The sequence below is a fragment of the Macrosteles quadrilineatus genome, unplaced genomic scaffold (genome assembly GCF_028750875.1).
Source record: "Macrosteles quadrilineatus isolate MER2022 unplaced genomic scaffold, UCM_ALF_1.0 Scaffold_2__2_contigs__length_208266976, whole genome shotgun sequence".
In the NCBI taxonomy this organism is placed as follows: Eukaryota; Metazoa; Arthropoda; class Insecta; order Hemiptera; family Cicadellidae; genus Macrosteles; species Macrosteles quadrilineatus.
Window position 1 is genome coordinate 36,265,186 of NW_026542595.1, and position 23,088 is coordinate 36,288,273.

Sequence of the window (23,088 nt, forward strand, 5' to 3'; positions counted from 1 at the left end):
ACATCTTCACCCGTGGTGACAGCTAATGCTTTGACCAGGTCTACTGCTCCTTCCTCCCCACACACATGGATCTCCTCAGCCATTACTCCCAGTAGTGTCCTGGTCTATGCACAACCTTATCCTGGATCTCTCATCATCTGAAGCTTAGTTGTTGTACCTACCTCAACATCTTTATCCGTGGTGACAGCTAATGCTTTGACCAGGTGAACCATGCCCTCGCGCCTGCACCCAGACTAACGAAAAGGAAGCGTGATCCATGCGCAGGCCCGAGGAGCGGCTCACAAAACTTTACTTAACAAAATGAGAACCATGGATGGAGGCTCAAGAACAACACGCCATTTGAGAGAAACGAGCTGTAATTAACCATTTAAAAAAATAACACAACAATAACATCAACAACAATAATTAACAATAATACATGAATTAAATACTCTCAATTAAACTTTAAAAATTTTGATACCCGTTTACCCTACTAACTTACATTTATTTCATTAATCATTTTCAAATAGGCTAAATTTCAAAATAAATCTTACTAGCTTTTACCTTTCAAAAAACTTTTAAATTAACAAATTACAACATGATATATATAATGACTCTTTTAATAAATTCATTTCATCTGGTAACTATAGAAACTTTAGGGGCCCCAAATTAGAATTCAATAGAATATTTAATAAAATTATAAAATTTAAAAAAGATCAACAAGTAGCCTAGGCTAAAGAATTTAAAATTTAAAAAGAAAAACAATTAATAAATCTCTGTGCACAAATTAACAAATAGGTAACGAAATCTCCAAGTCCAGGACGGTGGTTAGCAATAATTAATTAGGCCTAAAACTTGCGGAATTTGCGGTACTAGTTCATGTTTCTGGGCGAGCAGCACCGGAGGGGAAGCAGGCATGACGGAAGAGGGGGGCCAAGATCCAGGGGTGGCCAAGAGTTGTAATTCCCACTCCGCCAAGGCTGATGCAGACTACCGGTACTCCATGTTCCTCCTCACGGGCCCCAAAAGGCGCGCGTGGCGCACTTGACTTACTCCATAACCTCGCAGACTAAGCACAAAGTAAAAAACTTACACAACCTTGTATAAATCATGTGCCAAAAGGGCGATTTAAAACGATGAAAAATGTCTGCGAGGTTAACTAGTTGATTGTCACGCAACCTCTGAAGTGCTTGGCGGTGGGAGTAAAAAGAACAAAACCCACAGCCTTGTTCGGGGGGCCGTGGAGTGAGAAACACTGAACTAGCCTACTATAAAAAAAACACTTGAACCATTGATCATGAGTCGTGACATTCGCCCGGTGGAAATAGTCACGGCTCAACCTCCCTCCCCAAAAGAGGACACTCCTCTCCAAAAGGGACAAACAAACAAGCCTCTCCCCCACTTCCTGAAAAGAGATTGACCTGAAAGACAACTCAAGTGTCTGTGGTGGGGAACGCCAAGGGACTTCCAAACTGAGGGGAAAACTCACCCCCAGGGTTTGCTCTGGCCAGAGCTGGAAAATTTTGTGAGGGAAATTCCTTCGCAGAACACAGGGGACAGGAGAAGTGATCAGGTTCTCTGGCCCAGTGCACTTCCCACCCAGACACAAGAGGAAAGAAAATTGCCTACGGAAGAGTTCCGCGGAAGGGCTTGAGATGAGAAATGTGCGCCCTCCGGAACACTTTTCCAGTCCGCGGATCTCCAAGCTCCGCCGTGACAGGCGTCAAAAACCTCAGGATGCGGTGGGGACCTGACCACCGATGACACAACTTTGCAGCTCTCTTGTCCACAGCCGAACTGGCTGGATGAGCTTTACAAAACACCAAATCCCCCACCTGGAAAGGGTTGTCTACTCTACCACGATTGTGCTTCCTCCGGACCAATTCCCTAGCTCTGATCAAGTTTCTCCTGGCCGCTTGCCAAGTTGCCTTGACATCAGCCGCACCAGGAGGTGGCAGAAGGTCGCCAATTCCCCACACATTCGCTAACGGGTTGTTAGGCGGATAGCCTAGAAACAGCTCGAAAGGGACCGCCTTGTGACTCTCATGGTGAGCAGTATTGAAAGCAAACTGAAGCCAAGGGAGTTCCTGATCCCAGGTGGTCTGCTTGTCAGCATGGAAAGCTATGAGAGCGGAACGAAGATTGCGATTGAACCTTTCAGCATGAGAAGGCTGTGGATAGTAAGGGGAAGTAGTCACATGGCGGATTCCGTGCCCAAAGCACATTCTTTTGAACAGATGGGAAACAAACTGTGTTCCGTTGTCGGAAACAATGGTGGCGGGTATTCCAAAATGTTGGAAGAGGTGAGTTCGAAGTACCTGCACGGTGAGCTGTGCAGTGGCATTCCTTAAGGGGAAAAGCCAACAAAACTTGGAGAAGGCATCCACACAAACAAGTAGGAACTTATTTCCTGACTTGCTACGCGGGAGAGGCCCTACATAGTCAATGAAAACCTTCTCCAAAGGTCTTTCCGCCACCTCAGATGACAACAAACCAAACTTAGAGTTTTGAGCGGGCTTGCTCAGTGAGCACGTTTGACAAGAACGCACCCTAGCAGCAAGATCCCGATCCATACCCTTCCAGATGAACATTTCCCTAACCTTCGCAATGGTCTTGTGGATACCTAGATGCCCACCCACAGGAGAAGAATGAAAATACTCAAAGACCATAGGTATTAGAAGACTAGGCAGCACAACTTTAGGTTTACCTCGCTGCCGAGCGCGACAGCAAAGGGCACCCTGGGACAGAAAATATGGGGGGTGGGCTCCCCCATTTTGAAGCTCACCAATGATCTTTGCCAGCTCAGGATCCTTCAGCTGATGGGGAATGAAATCAGAAAAGGCGAGTGGAAACTCCAAGAGCACGGCACAACCCGGTTGCTCTTGGTCAGAAGGAGGATCGTCGGGTGAATGGTACATCCTAGATAGTGTGTCAGCAATCACATTCTGAGTGCCTCGAACGTGTTGCACTTGGAACTTAAGGGACGATATTTGGACAACCCAACGACCAATTTTCCCAAGCTGGCGTGGATGTGCAAGAAGCCACGAGAGTGCCTGGTTGTCGGTTTCCAATAAAAACTCCTTGTGCTCCAAAAAGCGTCTGAATTTATTGACTCCAAACACGACAGCCAAACACTCGAGTTCATACACCGAAGAGCTTTTCTTTTCGCAGGGACTCAAAGTGCGTGAGGCGTACGCAATTGGCTGCCTAACACCATCCACCTCTTGTGACAACACAGCCGCAATTGCGACGGAGGAAGCATCTGTTTGCAAGACAAAGTTTTGATTGAAATCCGGCATCGCCAAAACAGGGGGCTGCATGATAGCCTCCTTGAGAAGATCAAAAGACGTCTGCTGCGCTTCACCCCAGACAAACTTGGCGCCCTTCTTCCGAAGCTCATTGAGAGGAGCCGCCAATTCAGCAACATTGGGTATGAAGCGTCGGTAAAAACCTACCATGCCGATGAACCTAGCAATACCCTTGACATCTCTGGGAGGAGGAAACTCCCTGATAGCCTGGGTTCTAGCGGGGTCGATGCAGACGCCTCTATGAGAGATAAGATGACCAAGGAACGAAATTTCCGGCTTTGCAAAACTAACCTTGTCAGGATTCACGGTAAGGCCAGCCCTATTCAATCTACTCATGACTTCTTCAAGATGAATCAGGTGATCTTCGAAGCTCTCACTGTACACCAAGAGATCGTCGAGGTAATTGAACACAAACTTGAACTTGACATCATGAAAGATGGAATCAAGGAGTCTGGTGAGAGTCTGGGCCCCCACAGCAAGACCCATCGGAACTCTTGTGAACTGATACAAATTCCACGGAACGCAGAAAGCAGTGAGAGGTCGAGACTCAGGTTTCAAAGGAATCTGATGATAGGCCTGATTCAGATCAAAAACAGAAAAATACTTGGCCTTACCGAACCAATCAAACGCAGAATGCAAATCGGGGAGAGGCACAGAGTCGATTTCAATTTGCGCATTCAATTTGCGATAGTCCAAAACCATTCGGGACTTGCCATTGGGTTTTGGGACGAGAAAAGCTGGACTAGCGTAGCTCGAACGGGAAGGTTCAATGACACCATTTTCCAGAAGTTCGTCAATGATTTTTCTGAGAGTTTCCATTTTGGGTGGAGCTAATTTGTATGGGTGAGAGCGAACGGGACGGGTATCTGTTAGACGAATCTCGTACTCCAACAGGTTAGTGACTCCAAGCTTTGGCGTCAGCACATCTGGGAAACGAGAACACAAGGTTCTGATGGCTTCAGCCTCGCAAGTAGTCAGATGCCCTAACGGATCAATTGTTGGCTTGCTGGGTATCTCAGGCTCGACTACCGCAGCACCACCACCAATTTCATCAGCAAAAGATATTAATACCCGTCTCGCAAATCGGAAAAAACACTGACCTCTGCCTAAATCCAAAATTAGGCCAGTGTGCTTGATAAAATCCGCTCCCAAAATGACAGGGAAACAAAGGTCCTTAGCCACCCAAAAACTCCAAACCCAAGAAAAATGTTCAATTTTGAACTTGAAACGGGCTTCATAGATGATGGGAAGGGGTGAATTTGACGCAGTCCAGCAGATAGGGGTTTTTCGCTCAACTTGCTTGATAAGCCCAGACGATTCAAGTTTTTCAAAAAGGGACAAGGAAATGAGGCAACGGGCTGACCCAGAATCCACTAGGGCCTTCTGCACCGTGGAACCTATGAAGATGTTGAGACGTGGGCAAGTTGAGCGCGCCGCTTTCACGCCCATGGAAGCAAGGCCCGCAATCCCCCGCAGCAGAGGCTCGGTCACAGGCACAACACTCCCAGAAGGGGAGGCAACAGAAACATTAACTGACTTTAACTTAGACTTTGACTTACTTGAAAAAACATTCAAATTATTGCCCTTTACATTATCACCAACAACCTCACAGGAAGGATCGGGCAATTTTTCCTCCTGTGAGCAAACTAGTTTTTTGGACCACGTCCAAAATTTCCACCTTGACGGCAATGCCGCCGAATGTGACCTGGTTGCCCACAACCAAAACAAACAACAGGTTGCCTCTGCCACTGCGGCGGTTCAGGACCCAACACTCCCACGGGTGCTACGACAGCATGATGACCAGCTAGGGGAAGATGCCCCGCCGCTTGGTCTCTCTGAAAATCAGCGTCCTGGACAGATCTCGAAAGGATGGAAAGTCTGTCCAGATCCGCAAAAGAAGAAGGCCGTGGTGCAAAAACCAGACGGGAGCGTTCCTCAGGCTTCAACCCCTGAAGCACAATGTCAATGAGCTCAAGCTCACTGATCCCCAAACGCAAGACCCTTTCCACCGTGCGAATGTCCCCCACGTACTGGCTGAGAGACTCGGCTGGCTGCTGAGGACGAAAAACTCTCTCAACTTTCAGCTTCTCCATGACCCGACGGGGCATGAAAAGCTCCAAAACTTCTTTATGGAAAACATCAAAGGTGACGCCTCTGCGCAAACAATCAAGCAATCTGTCCCCCAACGGTTTCAGACAGTATGGAGCAATGAGTTCCATCAAAGTTGCGTCTGACATGCCAGGGTATTCACGCATGCGCAAAACACTCTCCAGAAAAAAACAAAGACCATTCACATCTAACCCGTCCACCGGCCGGAAACCACTCAGGACAGAGGCAAGGGGATGGGGAAGTTTGCCAAAGGAGTTAGAGATGGAAGGGGAACCATGAACTTGAGAAGGAAAGGGAGATGGGGACTGGACATTCAGCGTAGCCGCAGCCAAGGTGGACGTGTGAGAGGGGGACGGTGTGACATTTGCATTTGACATTTGAACATTTGCAGGCAACTGGAGCAGTGTACTTGGCGTAGGCGGAGCCTGGGGGGTACCCACTGGAGCCACAACTTCAACAACAGACTTTGGCACTTCGTTTGAAGTTTCCGAAGAACGGTTGTCTTCAAAAATTTCAACTTTCTCCTTGACAGACTTTCCTGCCTTAATACTCTCCAAAATTCCTTCCAGCTCAAGAATTCTGGCTTCCACCCAGCTCTTGTCCTCATCTTGGATTTCAGGTTGCCCTGAAACCAAGAGCAGACGCTTACGCCAGTGCGTCAGCTGTGTGATAGCCGAACTCTTAGCTGAGCCCATAGGCAAACTACTCCAACTATCAATTTCCCCACTTAGCTCTTCCATCCTCTCTTTACATGCCTCCAGTTCCTCATCCAAACTGAGCGACTCAACCCAAGCTTGAGGCATGCTAGCAATTTGTCTGAACTGTGTACGCAAAGTGCGTACATCAGTTCCAGGAGTCTCCCCCCGGGACCGCACCTCGTACACCAGCTCCGGCTTCCTCAAATATTCCGGCACAATTGACGCCATACCGAGTCTCAACCAGCACTTGACTCAAAATAACAGCCAACAAAATTTTTTCACAAAACAAACACAGAAATTTAATTCCTAAGGCTTCTGGACGTTGATGCCTACGCACCTGATGGGGCCCAAAAGAAGAACCTGCCCATTCATACCGCAAGTACCGCAAGAAAAAACAACAACAAATGACCCACGAACATACACACACACAAACATACACCGATACATACACTAGACAACACCTAACACTTGTGTGATGGGGTGTACACACAAACCCCTTTTTTTTTTTTTTTTTTTTTTTTTTTTTTTGACACATGACCATGCTTTTGACACTCTTGCTCCCGAAGGATGCAAGTCATTACCACCGATTCCACCCGGTGCCTCGGCCAAAGGGCGAGCTCCTAATAAAAATGTGTTTACGCCCCACCACAACAACAACAAGACCTTTTTCCAAAACTGCCAGGCCAGAACATTTCCAAGAAACCAATCCATCCACGGCTCTTCAAAACAAAACAAAAAACAGAACGCGGACAGTGATCGCATCTCTAAGTATCAGAGTCGTGAAACCAAGTTTCACGACAAGGCACCCAGGACGCAACCCACTAACCACGCTCTGCTACCAGATGAACCATGCCCTCGCGCCTGCACCCAGACTAACGAAAAGGAAGCGTGATCCATGCGCAGGCCCGAGGAGCGGCTCACAAAACTTTACTTAACAAAATGAGAACCATGGATGGAGGCTCAAGAACAACACGCCATTTGAGAGAAACGAGCTGTAATTAACCATTTAAAAAAATAACACAACAATAACATCAACAACAATAATTAACAATAATACATGAATTAAATACTCTCAATTAAACTTTAAAAATTTTGATACCCGTTTACCCTACTAACTTACATTTATTTCATTAATCATTTTCAAATAGGCTAAATTTCAAAATAAATCTTACTAGCTTTTACCTTTCAAAAAACTTTTAAATTAACAAATTACAACATGATATATATAATGACTCTTTTAATAAATTCATTTCATCTGGTAACTATAGAAACTTTAGGGGCCCCAAATTAGAATTCAATAGAATATTTAATAAAATTATAAAATTTAAAAAAGATCAACAAGTAGCCTAGGCTAAAGAATTTAAAATTTAAAAAGAAAAACAATTAATAAATCTCTGTGCACAAATTAACAAATAGGTAACGAAATCTCCAAGTCCAGGACGGTGGTTAGCAATAATTAATTAGGCCTAAAACTTGCGGAATTTGCGGTACTAGTTCATGTTTCTGGGCGAGCAGCACCGGAGGGGAAGCAGGCATGACGGAAGAGGGGGGCCAAGATCCAGGGGTGGCCAAGAGTTGTAATTCCCACTCCGCCAAGGCTGATGCAGACTACCGGTACTCCATGTTCCTCCTCACGGGCCCCAAAAGGCGCGCGTGGCGCACTTGACTTACTCCATAACCTCGCAGACTAAGCACAAAGTAAAAAACTTACACAACCTTGTATAAATCATGTGCCAAAAGGGCGATTTAAAACGATGAAAAATGTCTGCGAGGTTAACTAGTTGATTGTCACGCAACCTCTGAAGTGCTTGGCGGTGGGAGTAAAAAGAACAAAACCCACAGCCTTGTTCGGGGGGCCGTGGAGTGAGAAACACTGAACTAGCCTACTATAAAAAAAACACTTGAACCATTGATCATGAGTCGTGACATTCGCCCGGTGGAAATAGTCACGGCTCACAGGTCTAGTGCTCCTTCCTCCCCACACATGTGGATCTCCTCAGCCATTACTCCCAGTAGTGTCCTGGTCTATGCACAACCTTATCCTGGATCTCTCATCATCTGAAGCTTAGTTGTTGTACCTACCTCAACATCTTTATCCGTGGTGACAGCTAATGCTTTGACCATTTCTAATGCTCCTTCCTCCCCACACATGTGGATCTCCTCAGCCATTACTCCCAGTAGTGTCCTGGTCTATGCACAACCTTATCCTGGATCTCTCATCATCTGAAGCATAGTTGTTGTACCTACCTCAACATCTTCACCCGTGGTGACAGCTAATGCTTTGACCAGGTCTACTGCTCCTTCCTCCCCACACACATGGATCTCCTCAGCCATTACTTCAAGTAGCGTCCTGGTCTATGCACAACCTTATCCTGGATCTCTACTGAAGCATAGTTGTTGTACCTACCTCAATATCTTCACCCGTGGTGACAGCTAATGCTTTGACCAGGTCTACTGCTCCTTCCTCCCCACACACATGGATCTCCTCAGCCATTACTCCCAGTAGTGTCCTGGTCTATGCACAACCTTATCCTGGATCTCTCATCATCTGAAGCATAGTTGTTGTACCTACCTCAACATCTTCACCCGTGGTGACAGCTAATGCTTTGACCAGGTCTACTGCTCCTTCCTCCCCACACACATGGATCTCCTCAGCCATTACTCCCAGTAGTGTCCTGGTCTATGCACAACCTTATCCTGGATCTCTCATCATCTGAAGCTTAGTTGTTGTACCTACCTCAACATCTTTATCCGTGGTGACAGCTAATGCTTTGACCAGGTCTAATGCTCCTTCCTCCCCACACATGTGGATCTCCTCAGTCATTACTCCCAGTAGCGTCCGGTTCTATGCACAACCTTATCCTGGATCTCTCATCATCTGAAGCTTAGTTGTTGTACCTACCTCAACATCTTCACCCGTGGTGACAGCTAATCCTTTGACCAGGTCTAATGCTCCTTCCTCCCCACACATGTGGATCTCCTCAGCCATTACTCCCAGTAGTGTCCGGTTCTATGCACAACCTTATCCTGGATCTCTCATCATCTGAAGCATAGTTGTTGTACCTACCTCAACATCTTCACCCGTGGTGACAGCTAATCCTTTGACCAGGTCTAATGCTCCTTCCTCCCCACACATGTGGATCTCCTCAGCCATTACTCCCAGTAGTGTCCTGGTCTATGCACAACCTTATCCTGGATCTCTCATCATCTGAAGCTTAGTTGTTGTACCTACCTCAACATCTTTATCCGTGGTGACAGCTAATGCTTTGACCAGGTCTAATGCTCCTTCCTCCCCACACATGTGGATCTCCTCAGTCATTACTCCCAGTAGCGTCCGGTTCTATGCACAACCTTATCCTGGATCTCTCATCATCTGAAGCTTAGTTGTTGTACCTACCTCAACATCTTCACCCGTGGTGACAGCTAATGCTTTGACCAGGTCTACTGCTCCTTCCTCCCCACACACATGGATCTCCTCAGCCATTACTCCCAGTAGTGTCCTGGTCTATGCACAACCTTATCCTGGATCTCTCATCATCTGAAGCTTAGTTGTTGTACCTACCTCAACATCTTTATCCGTGGTGACAGCTAATGCTTTGACCAGGTCTAGTGCTCCTTCCTCCCCACACACATGGATCTCCTCAGCCATTACTCCCAGTAGTGTCCGGTTCTATGCACAACCTTATCCTGGATCTCTCATCATCTGAAGCTTAGTTGTTGTACCTACCTCAACATCTTTATCCGTGGTGACAGCTAATGCTTTGACCAGGTCTACTGCTCCTTCCTCCCCACACACATGGATCTCCTCAGCCATTACTCCCAGTAGTGTCCTGGTCTATGCACAACCTTATCCTGGATCTCTCATCATCTGAAGCTTAGTTGTTGTACCTACCTCAACATCTTTATCCGTGGTGACAGCTAATGCTTTGACCAGGTCTACTGCTCCTTCCTCCCCACACACATGGATCTCCTCAGCCATTACTCCCAGTAGCGTCCGGTTCTATGCACAACCTTATCCTGGATCTCTCATCATCTGAAGCTTAGTTGTTGTACCTACCTCAACATCTTCACCCGTGGTGACAGCTAATGCTTTGACCAGGTCTACTGCTCCTTCCTCCCCACACACATGGATCTCCTCAGCCATTACTCCCAGTAGTGTCCTGGTCTATGCACAACCTTATCCTGGATCTCTCATCATCTGAAGCTTAGTTGTTGTACCTACCTCAACATCTTCACCCGTGGTGACAGCTAATGCTTTGACCAGGTCTACTGCTCCTTCCTCCCCACACACATGGATCTCCTCAGCCATTACTCCCAGTAGTGTCCTGGTCTATGCACAACCTTATCCTGGATCTCTCATCATCTGAAGCTTAGTTGTTGTACCTACCTCAACATCTTCACCCGTGGTGACAGCTAATCCTTTGACCAGGTCTAATGCTCCTTCCTCCCCACACATGTGGATCTCCTCAGCCATTACTCCCAGTAGTGTCCTGGTCTATGCACAACCTTATCCTGGATCTCTCATCATCTGAAGCTTAGTTGTTGTACCTACCTCAACATCTTTATCCGTGGTGACAGCTAATGCTTTGACCAGGTCTAATGCTCCTTCCTCCCCACACATGTGGATCTCCTCAGTCATTACTCCCAGTAGCGTCCGGTTCTATGCACAACCTTATCCTGGATCTCTCATCATCTGAAGCTTAGTTGTTGTACCTACCTCAACATCTTCACCCGTGGTGACAGCTAATGCTTTGACCAGGTCTACTCCTCCTTCCTCCCCACACACATGGATCTCCTCAGCCATTACTCCCAGTAGTGTCCTGGTCTATGCACAACCTTATCCTGGATCTCTCATCATCTGAAGCTTAGTTGTTGTACCTACCTCAACATCTTTATCCGTGGTGACAGCTAATGCTTTGACCAGGTCTAATGCTCCTTCCTCCCCACACATGTGGATCTCCTCAGTCATTACTCCCAGTAGCGTCCGGTTCTATGCACAACCTTATCCTGGATCTCTCATCATCTGAAGCTTAGTTGTTGTACCTACCTCAACATCTTCACCCGTGGTGACAGCTAATGCTTTGACCAGGTCTAATGCTCCTTCCTCCCCACACACATGGATCTCCTCAGCCATTACTCCCAGTAGTGTCCTGGTCTATGCACAACCTTATCCTGGATCTCTCATCATCTGAAGCTTAGTTGTTGTACCTACCTCAACATCTTCACCCGTGGTGACAGCTAATCCTTTGACCAGGTCTAGTGCTCCTTTCTCACCATATATATGGATCTCCTGAGCCATTACTCCTAGTAGCGTCCTGTTCTATGCACAACCTTATCCTGGATCTCTCATCACCTGAAGAATAGTTGTTGTACCTACCACAACATCTTCACCCCTGGTGACTGCTAATGCTTTGACCAGGTCTACTTCTCCTTTCTCACCACACACATGGATCTCCTCAGCCATTACTCCCAGTAGTGTCCTGGTCTATGCACAACCTTATCCTGGATCTCTACTGAAGCATAGTTTTTGTACCTACCTCAACATCTTCACCCGTGGTGACAGCTAATGTTTTGACCAGGTCTACTGTTCCTTCCTCACCACACACATGGATCTCCTCAGCCATTACTTCAAGTAGCGTCCTGGTCTATGCACAACCTTATCCTGGATCTCTACTGAAGCATAGTTGTTGTACCTACCTCAACATCTTCACCCGTGGTGACAGCTAATGCTTTGACCAGGTCTACTGCTCCTTCCTCCCCACACACATGGATCTCCTCAGCCATTACTTCAAGTAGCGTCCTGGTCTATGCACAACCTTATCCTGGATCTCTACTGAAGCATAGTTGTTGTACCTACCTCAACATCTTCACCCGTGGTGACAGCTAATGCTTTGACCAGGTCTACTGCTCCTTCCTCCCCACACACATGGATCTCCTCAGCCATTACTCCTAGTAGTGCCCTGGTCCATGCCCAACCTCGCCCTGGATCCCTCATCATCTGGATTTCGTCAATTACTGCTACTTCGTCTAGACAACATATTCTGTTCAATCACATTATTTTAGACAAGATTTTGAAATTCTTAAAACTGAACAGTAAATAAGATGTGGTAAGAATTATAACATGACCTTCAAAGTCAAATGAATCAACAAAAAGTTTCCTGTCATCCAACTCCACATTTCAACTGGTTCCATACTCACATGAACTTTTTTGGCATTTACTTAACACAAATCTTTTCTTTTGCAAACTCAGACTGCGAACTAATTCTTTGTAAAATCCTACACTACAATTTTAGAAAGATACTTAATCAATGGTTTTAGTAGGAATTAAAAAAAACAATCATACATGTATCTTTTTATATTAGTTTTTGAATGAATTTTGCACACACTTGACCATCTTGCAGCTTAAGTGTCTGTCTGTGCTTCAGACTGAAGATGTTCAGCTTGCAACAAGAATTAACAGTGATAAATCTTTCAAAATTGTCTTTTTTAACATTGCAAACATGTTTGAATTCTAAACTTATTTCTAAATGCTTTAGTAACAGCATAGACAAATAGAATAAATATAGACTATCAAAGGAAGGTTCCGGCGCCCACCGCTAGGTTTGCCATGTAGTTACGGCACACACCGCTGCAAGCGAGGTGCTCAGGAGCCGTATGTGACCAGCAGACGCTGCAGCGGTGTGCGCCGTAACCACACGGCAAACCTAGTGGTGAACGCCAGAACTTATGCTAACCGCAGCACAGCTGACGGTCTATATTTATTCTATTTGTCTATGTTAACAGGTACTGGTATTGTAAACCTACAAGGTGTGTTGACTGAGGTCATCTCTACAGTGCATGACACATGAGCAGCAGGGCTGTCTTCACCAGAGACATACTTCCGCTCCTCTCCCGTTATAAGATCACATGGTGTTCCCTGAAAGTAACTTATCTATCTTACTTATGCTCTTTAAGTCCGTTCACAAAATTCAGGCAGTTTGAGGGGAAGTTTTTCTATGTGTTACAGCTGATTGATAGTTTGAATAAATCTATATATTTAATAAGCAACAAGGAAAGTTTTTTCCCCGATAAAAAGACTGAGCCCACATCATTTTATACATAAAAACACGCGTCTACGCAAGTAGGCCTAGATTTGCTAAGTCTTAAAACTTGCAAAAAAACACCGTGATTACATTTATAATTTTAAATTCAGAAATCTCAGCTGTTTTAATAATATAAATTGCAACTAGGCGTATTTTAACTGAAATATGAGTGAAAAATGAAGTTAAAATTACATATATTTATTGTTTGATTATTTAGTAGATTACTCTTGATCTATACAATTGTTATAAGTCATTCCATTGTTTGAGAAACCATGAATGTCTAATAATTTAAGCTACCTTTTATTATTTAACTAGCCTACTTAACTTATTTTGTGCAACAACAGAAGACAAGCATGCTTACCCTGTCATTAGCTTTCTTGAAAACTTCAGTTGCAAGGAGTTTCAATGGACCACAGTAGACTCCTGATTTTGCTGAAATATATCTTTCTAAGGCATGATATGTTTTCCCACTATTTGTTGGTCCTGCATGGAAGATTATTCTTCTATTTATTGATCTTGCATTCGGGTACCTAAGAGGTTTGTTTAGTTGTAATTATGTTTTTTTTTTACCACACTACTCTATTTTAATGGACTTTCAACACCAGGATATAGTCCGGAAAACAGCTGTTTGCAGCCTGCTTAATCAAATGAGATTTCATTATGTACTACTGTACGGTAATGAAATTTACTGAACACCAGCTGATCATAATTAGCCTATTTCTAGTTATAAAAGTAATAATGTAGGTCTGATAAAATTAAAAAATCATATCAAATGAACAGCGTCAAAATTCTTAATCTAAAATACAAAACAGTATCTGATAATGTAATAATAAAGCACTTGTTCACATGAAGGTTACTGCACTTACTAACCAATGTTTATGTAAAATTTTCCTCGCTCATTCGCTCATAACATTTATTTTTTCACACTATACTTAGGCCTAATCGTTAAGATGATATAAGTGATATAGTTAAGGAATCTAACTCTAATATTTTACGGGTAGTAACTTAAGTGGTTACAAACAAAACATAAACCTCAATCAGAGAAGTTATGAGTACCGTAGTGATTGTTTAGTTCTCAAATTAGTGAGAGCATAACTGATTTTGAAAGTTTTTCTATTCTTAGGATAGTTAAGGGTAGTATGTCTAATGGCAAAAATACAGGAGGTACTTCACTTTTCCAAAATATGTTTACCGGACTCATCCGGTTAGCAGGTTATATTTTCCGGACCAATAACATCCTATTACAACATTGTTTTAAAATCAATAATTAGGTACTTGTTTATGTTCCGAGTTGCATTAAATAATACGCTTTAAGTAATCGTCTATTTTATGTCTCAATATTTACATTTAATCAGTAGTTTACCGTTTTCTATGTCCATTAATTGTATATTTTAAAATACATGTCTAAAAGAAAGGTAGGCTATTGCAAGAAAATGGCATGGATAATAGCTCACATTATAGTGGGGGATTACACTCTTCTTTAAAAAAAAGCAGAGCAACACTTGAAGAACAGCCCACACAAAAATAGTAACAAAATTTATAACAGATTTTGATCAAACCTATTGCATATTTCATCAAAATAAAAAATTAAAATTTAACCCTCCGAGCGTCACTTGTCGAAAAATCGACGCGCGACACACTTTGTGTAGTGTCACGCGTCGATTTTTCGACGCACGAACATCGTTTACGGCGAAGGCTCTATGACTGACTGAATCGGATTGAACTGGATCGAGTTAGGTATAGTTCTTTTCGTTAGATTCTACGCTTTCTCCAGAGGTCTGTCTCTAAGCGCTTTATGTTCTCCGAGCCGATCGTAATTGTAGCAGACAGCTGACGTGCGTATTTGTAAACAGCTAGGTTACCCTCGGACCGATGACTGATGTGTTTTATTACGTTTATCATTGTTTTAGTGTTAAAAATCAAAAGTAGTGATATACATGGTGCATTATAAGAAGATTATATATATAGATTTAAGTGATTTTGAAGGGCTGGTTGATGATCCTGAAGAAGTAGGTAGTGATATTGATGTAAATTATCAGCCAGATTCCTAGCTATGGTTAGGCTATGCATTCTTAGCTAAACGCTATGTACTGAAATCTGTTTTTTGCCCATAACTTATTTATTTGCAAATCGACTTCCTTATATTATTATATATTTGTAATCCTCATAAAATTTAGAACAAAGTGGCTATTTTCAAATATTTATAGGCCTATAATCTATACAATTTCATTGAGCGCGAACATATTTTTTTTTGAAAATTTTTCAAAATATTTTTTTTTAACTAAAAAAAACTTTTTGAAACAAATGTTCCTTATGTTTTATGTATAATATTGAAGCCCATGATTTTCCAAACAAAATGGTATATAGAACAGAATTAACATTGTTTTAAGCTTCTCAGATCCGTTTTAATAAAACCTTGCAAATGCGCCAAAAATAGGTGGACATTAAGGCCTAAACTATGGACACTCGGAGGGATATACCCCCGTAGCAGCAAACCTACAGACTAAGCGAATTTCCATATACCTTATTTGACTCTAGCTTAAATCTATTTTAATAGCATTAGGTTTAACGAGTACCTAGGTTTGCTACTACAGGGGGGATGGGGATAATAAAGTGTGTTTTTTAGTAAAATAATAATAGCTTAGTATAAAATAAAGAAATTGGCCGGTCTTGCTTGATCAACATGTATCCAGAAATAAGCAAAGTACAACAGTTTAATTATTCTCCATAAGAATAAAATAGATGAACTTTACATTTAGCCTCACTTTATATTTACAGTAACCGATAACCGCACAAAAACAATTCCATATAGGCCTACTAAATTATTTGTTTTTTTTTTAGCTCTTTAAAATGGTTTAAAAATAAACGGTATCAGCATTCTGACACATACTTTCTCCCATAAGTTTGTCAAAAACCTTTATCATGTGTAAGCGGTGAGAGTAAATATACGGAAATGGGATTTGTAAGATTTCCTTCAGAATTTAAAGGACTATAACATACTAAATTTTTATCAAAATCGTTCGAGCCAATATTGGGAATATATGATTTTCCGTTATTTTATGGGGTTTTTATGGGGAAATAACATAATTTACAATAACTTTTGAACCGTACTTTTTACAGAGATGGGATTTGTACCATTTTGTTCAGAATATAAAGGACTATAACATACTAAATTTTTATCGAAATCGTTGAGGCCATTTTTGGGAAAATCTTTTTTTTCCGTCATTTTATGGGGTTTTATGGGAAAATACCCATTAAAAATAAAAATTTCAAAGAAATGAGAAAAACTATCAAAATTTTAAGGATCATAACATACTATGTTAAATAAAAACGGATTTTTTTTGTCTAAAATCCTATTTTTCGTTATTTTATGGGATTTTTATGGGAAAATAACATAATTTACCATAACTTTTGAACCGTAATTTTTACAGAAATGGGATTTGTACCATTTTGTTCAGAATTTAAAGGGCTACAACATACTAAATTTTTATCAAAATCGTTCGGGCCATTTTTGAGAAAATCCGATTTTTCCGGTTTTTTATTGGTTTTTATGGGAAAATCCCCATTAAAAATAAAAATTTCAAAAAAATTAAAAAAACGCCTGGAGATACCATGGATTAGAACCTACATACCAAATTTCATCGAAATCGGACCACAGGTGTAGTCTCTAGCTCTGTACACATCCAGACACACAGACACACAGACACACAGACACACACACACACACACACACACACACACACACACAGACATCACTTCGAAAACCACTTTTTTGGGTCCAGGGGGACCCAAAACGAATATATCCACTCAAAACTCAAACTCGAAAATTTTGACGAAAACAATACTTTCTCCATATACTATGGTATAGGGGGAGAAAGTAAAAATTGGGAAATTTTGTGTTTTCAGGGCAAAAAATTAGATAGGCCTTTAAACCAGTTTTACCCCATAAAACCCCCCATAAAGCCCCGTTCCCATGGTCTGATCATGCTGGTTTGTAAACTCATTCAAGTTTACCCCGCATTATATCTTCAAAATCAAATCATATCAAATTTCATCAAAATCGGACAAAAATTACTCAATTTATCGCTTTCACGGATATATACATACAGTATATAAAAATTTAAACGAATGGTGTTTATGGCTTCTAGGGACATCAAAATTAAAAATTATATCGGTCCTGTGTCCAGGTCTTGCTGTGCCACCTACGGTAATAGCTCCTTACCTATAGGGAAATTCGCTATAACATTGCTAAAACTTTGTTGGATTATTTTGATGTGATCTAGGCTATTATTTCAGTTGTTTCGTCAACAATGACATCACTAGAATATTGTATAAATAGATCTAGTACCATGCACTTTGTTTTTGTACACAGTTAGTTATTAAAGTATAGAATTGACTTATTTATTTTGTTACTTCAAAAAGAGTTTTGTTTTTAATTTTTGCTTTTGTGAATATATTGTAATTTTGCACATCAAAGTAAAGCTTTGTAAGGAATGTAAAGTTTTAATCACAGTAGAGGTTAGGTCTAATTTTACACACAAATGTAAATGTTTTCTAATTAAAATTTCCAGTTTAATTGGGAGTCTATTTTTACCCAGATTATCAGCCAAATTTTGAGTATTTAATTAATTGTCAACATTTTTGAGTTTTGGGTGGATACCCGTTTTGTCCACCCCTGAAAACAAAAAATTAATTATTGAAGTGATGACTGTCTGTTTGTGTTTTGTTTCTGGATGTGTAGAGCGCTATAGATGACACCTGTGGTCCAATTTAATGAAATTCAATTTGTGGTAACTCCAGGTTTTTTTTATAATTTTTGTTTAACCCTTTTAATTCTTAACAAAATGGTACCCATTGCTGTAAAAATTAAGTTTCAAAAGTTATTGCTACTGATGTGATTTTCCTCCATAAAATATCATCTAGTTACTCCTGTACCACTTACCTATAAGGGTTGTTAACCACTTGTTGTTGATCACTAGATAACCCCTGTAAATACAAAACTAAATTTTAAGCTTAGCCTATTGTCTCATACCAATTAGCTGGAGAGCGAAGATCACTAATTTTCTTCAAATCGTCCATACATTCTAAGTGGGGAAACATTTGACGAGCATGTCTCAAATAGTAAGGGAAAATGTCATCAACATGTCCTGCTCCTTGAATAATGTCACTGAATACAACATGCAAATCTGCTGGGAGGGTTTCAGCTTCTAAACAGTATTTTCTAAAACTGACATATACTTGATGCTGCAAATAACCTGAAAAATTATCCACAACTTAAGGGTAGGCCAAATTGTAGTTAGATCTATAAATATAAAATTCCTACAACAAAGCGGTAAGTACAAAGAGCATGATGTACTAAATTGAGCAGTGTTGCGGTTTTTTCAATAAAGTATCAATTTTGTCCATTGTCCCAACACATGGAGGTATTTAGGAGTCAGCCCCAAATTTTACAATGTAAAGCACGTGAAATCTCATTTTACTCTTTTAGCTTAACTAACTCCATGAAATATTTGGTGAGTTAAATAAGCATATAACTAAAGTATTTTTATTATTATTTTTCCTCCCCTAATAAATTTTCAAAAAATATATAAAAAATTCAAAATATTGTAGGCTAAATGATGTTGTTGGCAGACACTAACTTAACACATCTGATAAAGAATCCACAGATCCTGTCAACTTTCACCTGGAAGCTCTCTACAGTATGTTTAAGGAGGGCCTCTCTCCTACCAAGCTCTGCCACATGCAGACGAAAACTGAAACTCCTCATGAATTACAGTAAGCCTAAGTTTGAACCTCAGAGAGACATCATTTTAACTCTCTATTCGTGCCGTCTCCTAGCTGACCACTGCCTTTTCATGGCCCAACCCTTCCCTGGTGAGTACCGTATCTGCAAGGACCAACCTTGGCTTTTCCCTTCAGTAATGACCAAAATAGTGTACATTGGTCTTTTCCACTGACATGCGCTGCCTGGATTGTTAAATCATGTAGTTATAGTATTTTTAAGCAAGCATCTGCGCTACTTAAATAGCCTACACCATACTTGGCTGCCTCAAACAATTCTTACCAAACTTACTGTAGGCACGAATTGTCCTAAAAATAATTTGGACCGTTCCCTTTCAAAACGTAAAGAATGCAACTGGCTTGAAAACACACAAAATAAAATAAATATCAACAAAGTACCTAGTCAAATTAACTTGAGTTCCGTTTCTTAAATGTACAGCAGAGATCCAACTAAAACGGTAATTGTGCAAAAACAGTTTTCACAATTAATTTCAACTGTGCAAAAACAGTCTGGAGGTAACGTATATTAATAAGTCTGTTCATTAAAACCTAAACTTTACCTTCCTAATCCAACCTAACTTTAAAACACTTAATACAGTACGAATCCGCATAAAACCCGACCTACCTTCCCCACATATGCCTAGGTTAAATAAGGGCAGATTATTTAGATTCAAAACTAATTTATTTCATACCTCATTGTTAAGTCGAGTAGGCTATATAAACAGCTGTTTGCTCTCCTCACTCAGTCCTCAGCCCACATACAAACCCGTCCAGACCACGCAATATTACCATCAGTACCGCTATAGTAAATAAACCATAGATTCGTAATTTTAACCTTTGTTTTACAGCCACTTAGGAATCTCTACGACAAAAACTGATTTCATTTTTGGATTCAGAGTGAATAAAAACTGTAGGCTAAGTAGACATCTAAAAATTACATCATATCCCAGTGTAGACATAGCTTAGCCTATTAAATATGTCGTCGTAATTTTAACCTTCATTTTACAGCCACTTAGGAATCCCTCTAACAAAAACTGATTGCATTTTTGGATTCAGCATAAAAAAATCTGCAAGTTAAGTAGACATCTAAAAATTACATGATATAAGTTAAGTGTAGGAGGAAGAAGAAGTTGGCTGAGCACAGGTCGTCTCCTGTGCAGCTCCTCAGCTTTTAACAGTTTATTACATTTCCTTTTCAAATTAAACCATAAATACAGTCTCAAAGTGATTTAAAAAGTGCATTTTATCTGAAAAACTCACAACTTTATAATATACCGGCATTAATTGACACGAAAAAGACATCGCAACATATTGGTAAGACCAAGCCATTTTCTCAACCATAGGAGCTTCACTCAGAACTTTTATTCGCATTTCTAAATAAATATCTGCAAATTTTGTATTACTCAAGACTCTACAAACTCAAATAAACCAAAACTCTGAAAATTTAAAGTGCTTTCTGTGATTTCTGAACTTATTCATCATTAACTTCTATTTAAAAGTTAAATATGTAACTGTGATCCGCCATCTTGATTCAATCAAGAAGCCAAGCTCAGAAAGCAAAAGACCTCGACCAATCAGAGGACAGCTTAGGAAAACTTCATCAAGCTCAGCCAACCAATCACACGTCACATACATACATCATTAGACCATACACAAACCATTTCTACAGAACACGAATCTACAGTTTTCTACCCAATTAACCAAAAAACTTCCAAAATCACATGAAACACACAATTAAACCTACATACAAACACATAAGCAACTCTTCCCCCACCAAAGTGACATTCTACCTAGCCTACCAATCTCTGACCCCCAAGCTAGGCCTAGACACCCACTGTCTCTCTTCTTTGAATTTTTACTGTCTCTTATCTATTTAATTGTGTATTATTCTTGTATAGCATATGTAATATTTTGTATTCAGTATCATCTTGCTCATCTTTCACATCATCCTGCCTCACATCTTGTAAACCCATACCATCCCATCTGCCCACCAAATCATACATCCTATGTCATTCACCCCACCCCACACATACTACATATCATTGCCTATCAACCACAAGTATTAAATCGCACCTCACCTTGCATCCACCACGCTCACCCATCACCTACCATAGCATCCATCAATCCTCCTTCAAACCTAACCTAACCCTACCAACCTCTGAAACAACGAATTAACAACCATGACAAGATCATCTCAAACCAACAATCAGGGCCCTACCCACCCCTGTGCTATATGTAAAATAGAAGTTCAAGAAAACGACAAAGCAATCGAATGTGATTGCCTAACATGGTACCATATAAAGTGTGTAAATGTCACCGACAAGCAATATAGGGCGCTTTCCCTAAACAATCATCTCTTTGATTGGATGTGTAAGACCTGTTCAAGTAGGACTAGACCCACTAAAAAAGATACACCTGATAATAACGCAAGCCTAGACCCAGCACTGACACAGCTGGAAGTTTCTCAAAGCCAAACATATACAAAAACTGACCAAACAAACAAGATTGTGGAACTTCTGTTAGAAGACATAGACACCCTAAAAACCCAATTAGACACAAAAAATGAAGAAAACCTAAAACTATCTGACATAATAGCCCGCAAAATGGAAGTCATATCCAGACTCGAGGAAACCATCCACGACCTAGTCAAAGATACCTCTAAACTTCCCTCAAGCCCTGAAAATAACCAAGTATCTACAAACCCGATTACTGACAAACCCTCCGAGAGCGCCCGACACACAAACCCAAATCAGGAAACCCGCCAACAAAACCAGATTCATAAACCAAACAAACTCAACCCAACCACAAACAAGCCTAACTATAGGCCTAAAATAAATGTGCCCAACCCAGATGCTAGAAACCTAAACCAACCCAAAAAAAGTACACTACTGATCGGAGACTCAACACTAAGAGCTGCAGCAAGCATTATAAAAGAGAACCACAAGATTGATATCTTAACCAAAGTCCGATCTGGAGCCATCATAAGAGACCTGAGTCAGTACCTAAGCGAAGAAGATAAACTACCTGACCAAATAGTTATAAATATTGGATCTAATAATATGGCACACTCAAAAACGCCCAACCATGTTATGAGGCCGTTATGGCTGACAATAGAGGCCGCCAAAAAGAAATCACCACACACTAAATGGTTTGTAAACGGCATAATGTATCGAAGGGACATAAGAGATAAACATATTGAAGAAACAAATGCAGCACTAAACTACATGTGTAATGAGCTCAAATTGAATTTCATTGACACCAGCCCAGCATGCCAAGAAGACTGCTACGGACCCGACAACATTCACCCCAACCGTAAAGGCGCCACTATTCTTTCTAACATTATCATCGAAAAAGCCAAACTTCTCGTTACCAACCCACCTCAGCCTAGCATAGAAGCCGATCTCACCACCCATCCTAGCCATAAACAAACCAGTGAACACCCATGCCCTCAACACCAGAACAACATCCCTCAGCCAACTGAAGAAACCCAGGAAGCCTCCACCGGCCAACAAATACCCAACAATTCCCAATCAACCACAACAAATACCAGCAACCTAAAACCGACCCTGTCCTCAAAAAACATACAAACTCCCCCCCCTCCAGCTCCAAGCTAAACCTAAACCCGCCACCCCAAAAACCCCAAAACCATCCAAGAAACAGCATCCACCAAAAAAATCACTCCAAAAAAATAAAAATCTTTCACCTCAACATTCAACGAGGGCTCCACAGTAAACTAAGTAAATTAGAATCAGAAATCAGCTCAATAGACCCAGACATTATCATTATATCCGAACACGGCCTAACAGAAGAACACATAAAGCAAATTAATCTACCTGACTACTCCCTAACTACGAGTTTCTCAAGGATATTGCATAAATGGGGAGGGATAGCCATCTTCTCAAAAAAATCAAGTAACAACTCCTACTCAGAAATCGATACCAAGCCACATTGCGAGGAACTTGCCTCAGAACTGGTTGCCATACACCTGCCTAAACAACAACTAACGGTCATTGGAGCCTATAGATCCCCCTCTAAACCCATCGAAGAACTCACCAAACACCTAGATCCCTTTCTGGAAATGTACTCCAAAAGAAATAAGGATATTATATTTTTGGGAGACATAAATGTAAA

The 23,088-nt window shown here is 41.4% G+C and overlaps 1 protein-coding gene across 1 annotated transcript in view; it reads right to left on the reverse strand.

Annotated features, from left to right (window-relative positions):
- The window catches only part of LOC128985852 (ATP-dependent RNA helicase SUV3 homolog, mitochondrial), a 53,824-nt gene that overhangs the window by 25,972 nt on the left and 4,764 nt on the right, over positions 1-23,088 (reverse strand). The window contains exons 2-5 of the mRNA XM_054405795.1: positions 18,209-18,431; positions 13,538-13,706; positions 12,899-13,010; positions 11,952-12,121 (exon numbers count right to left, since the gene is read on the reverse strand). Coding sequence (XP_054261770.1) covers positions 11,952-12,121; positions 12,899-13,010; positions 13,538-13,706; positions 18,209-18,431 — 674 coding nt within the window. The remainder of the gene's footprint in view (positions 1-11,951; positions 12,122-12,898; positions 13,011-13,537; positions 13,707-18,208; positions 18,432-23,088) is intronic.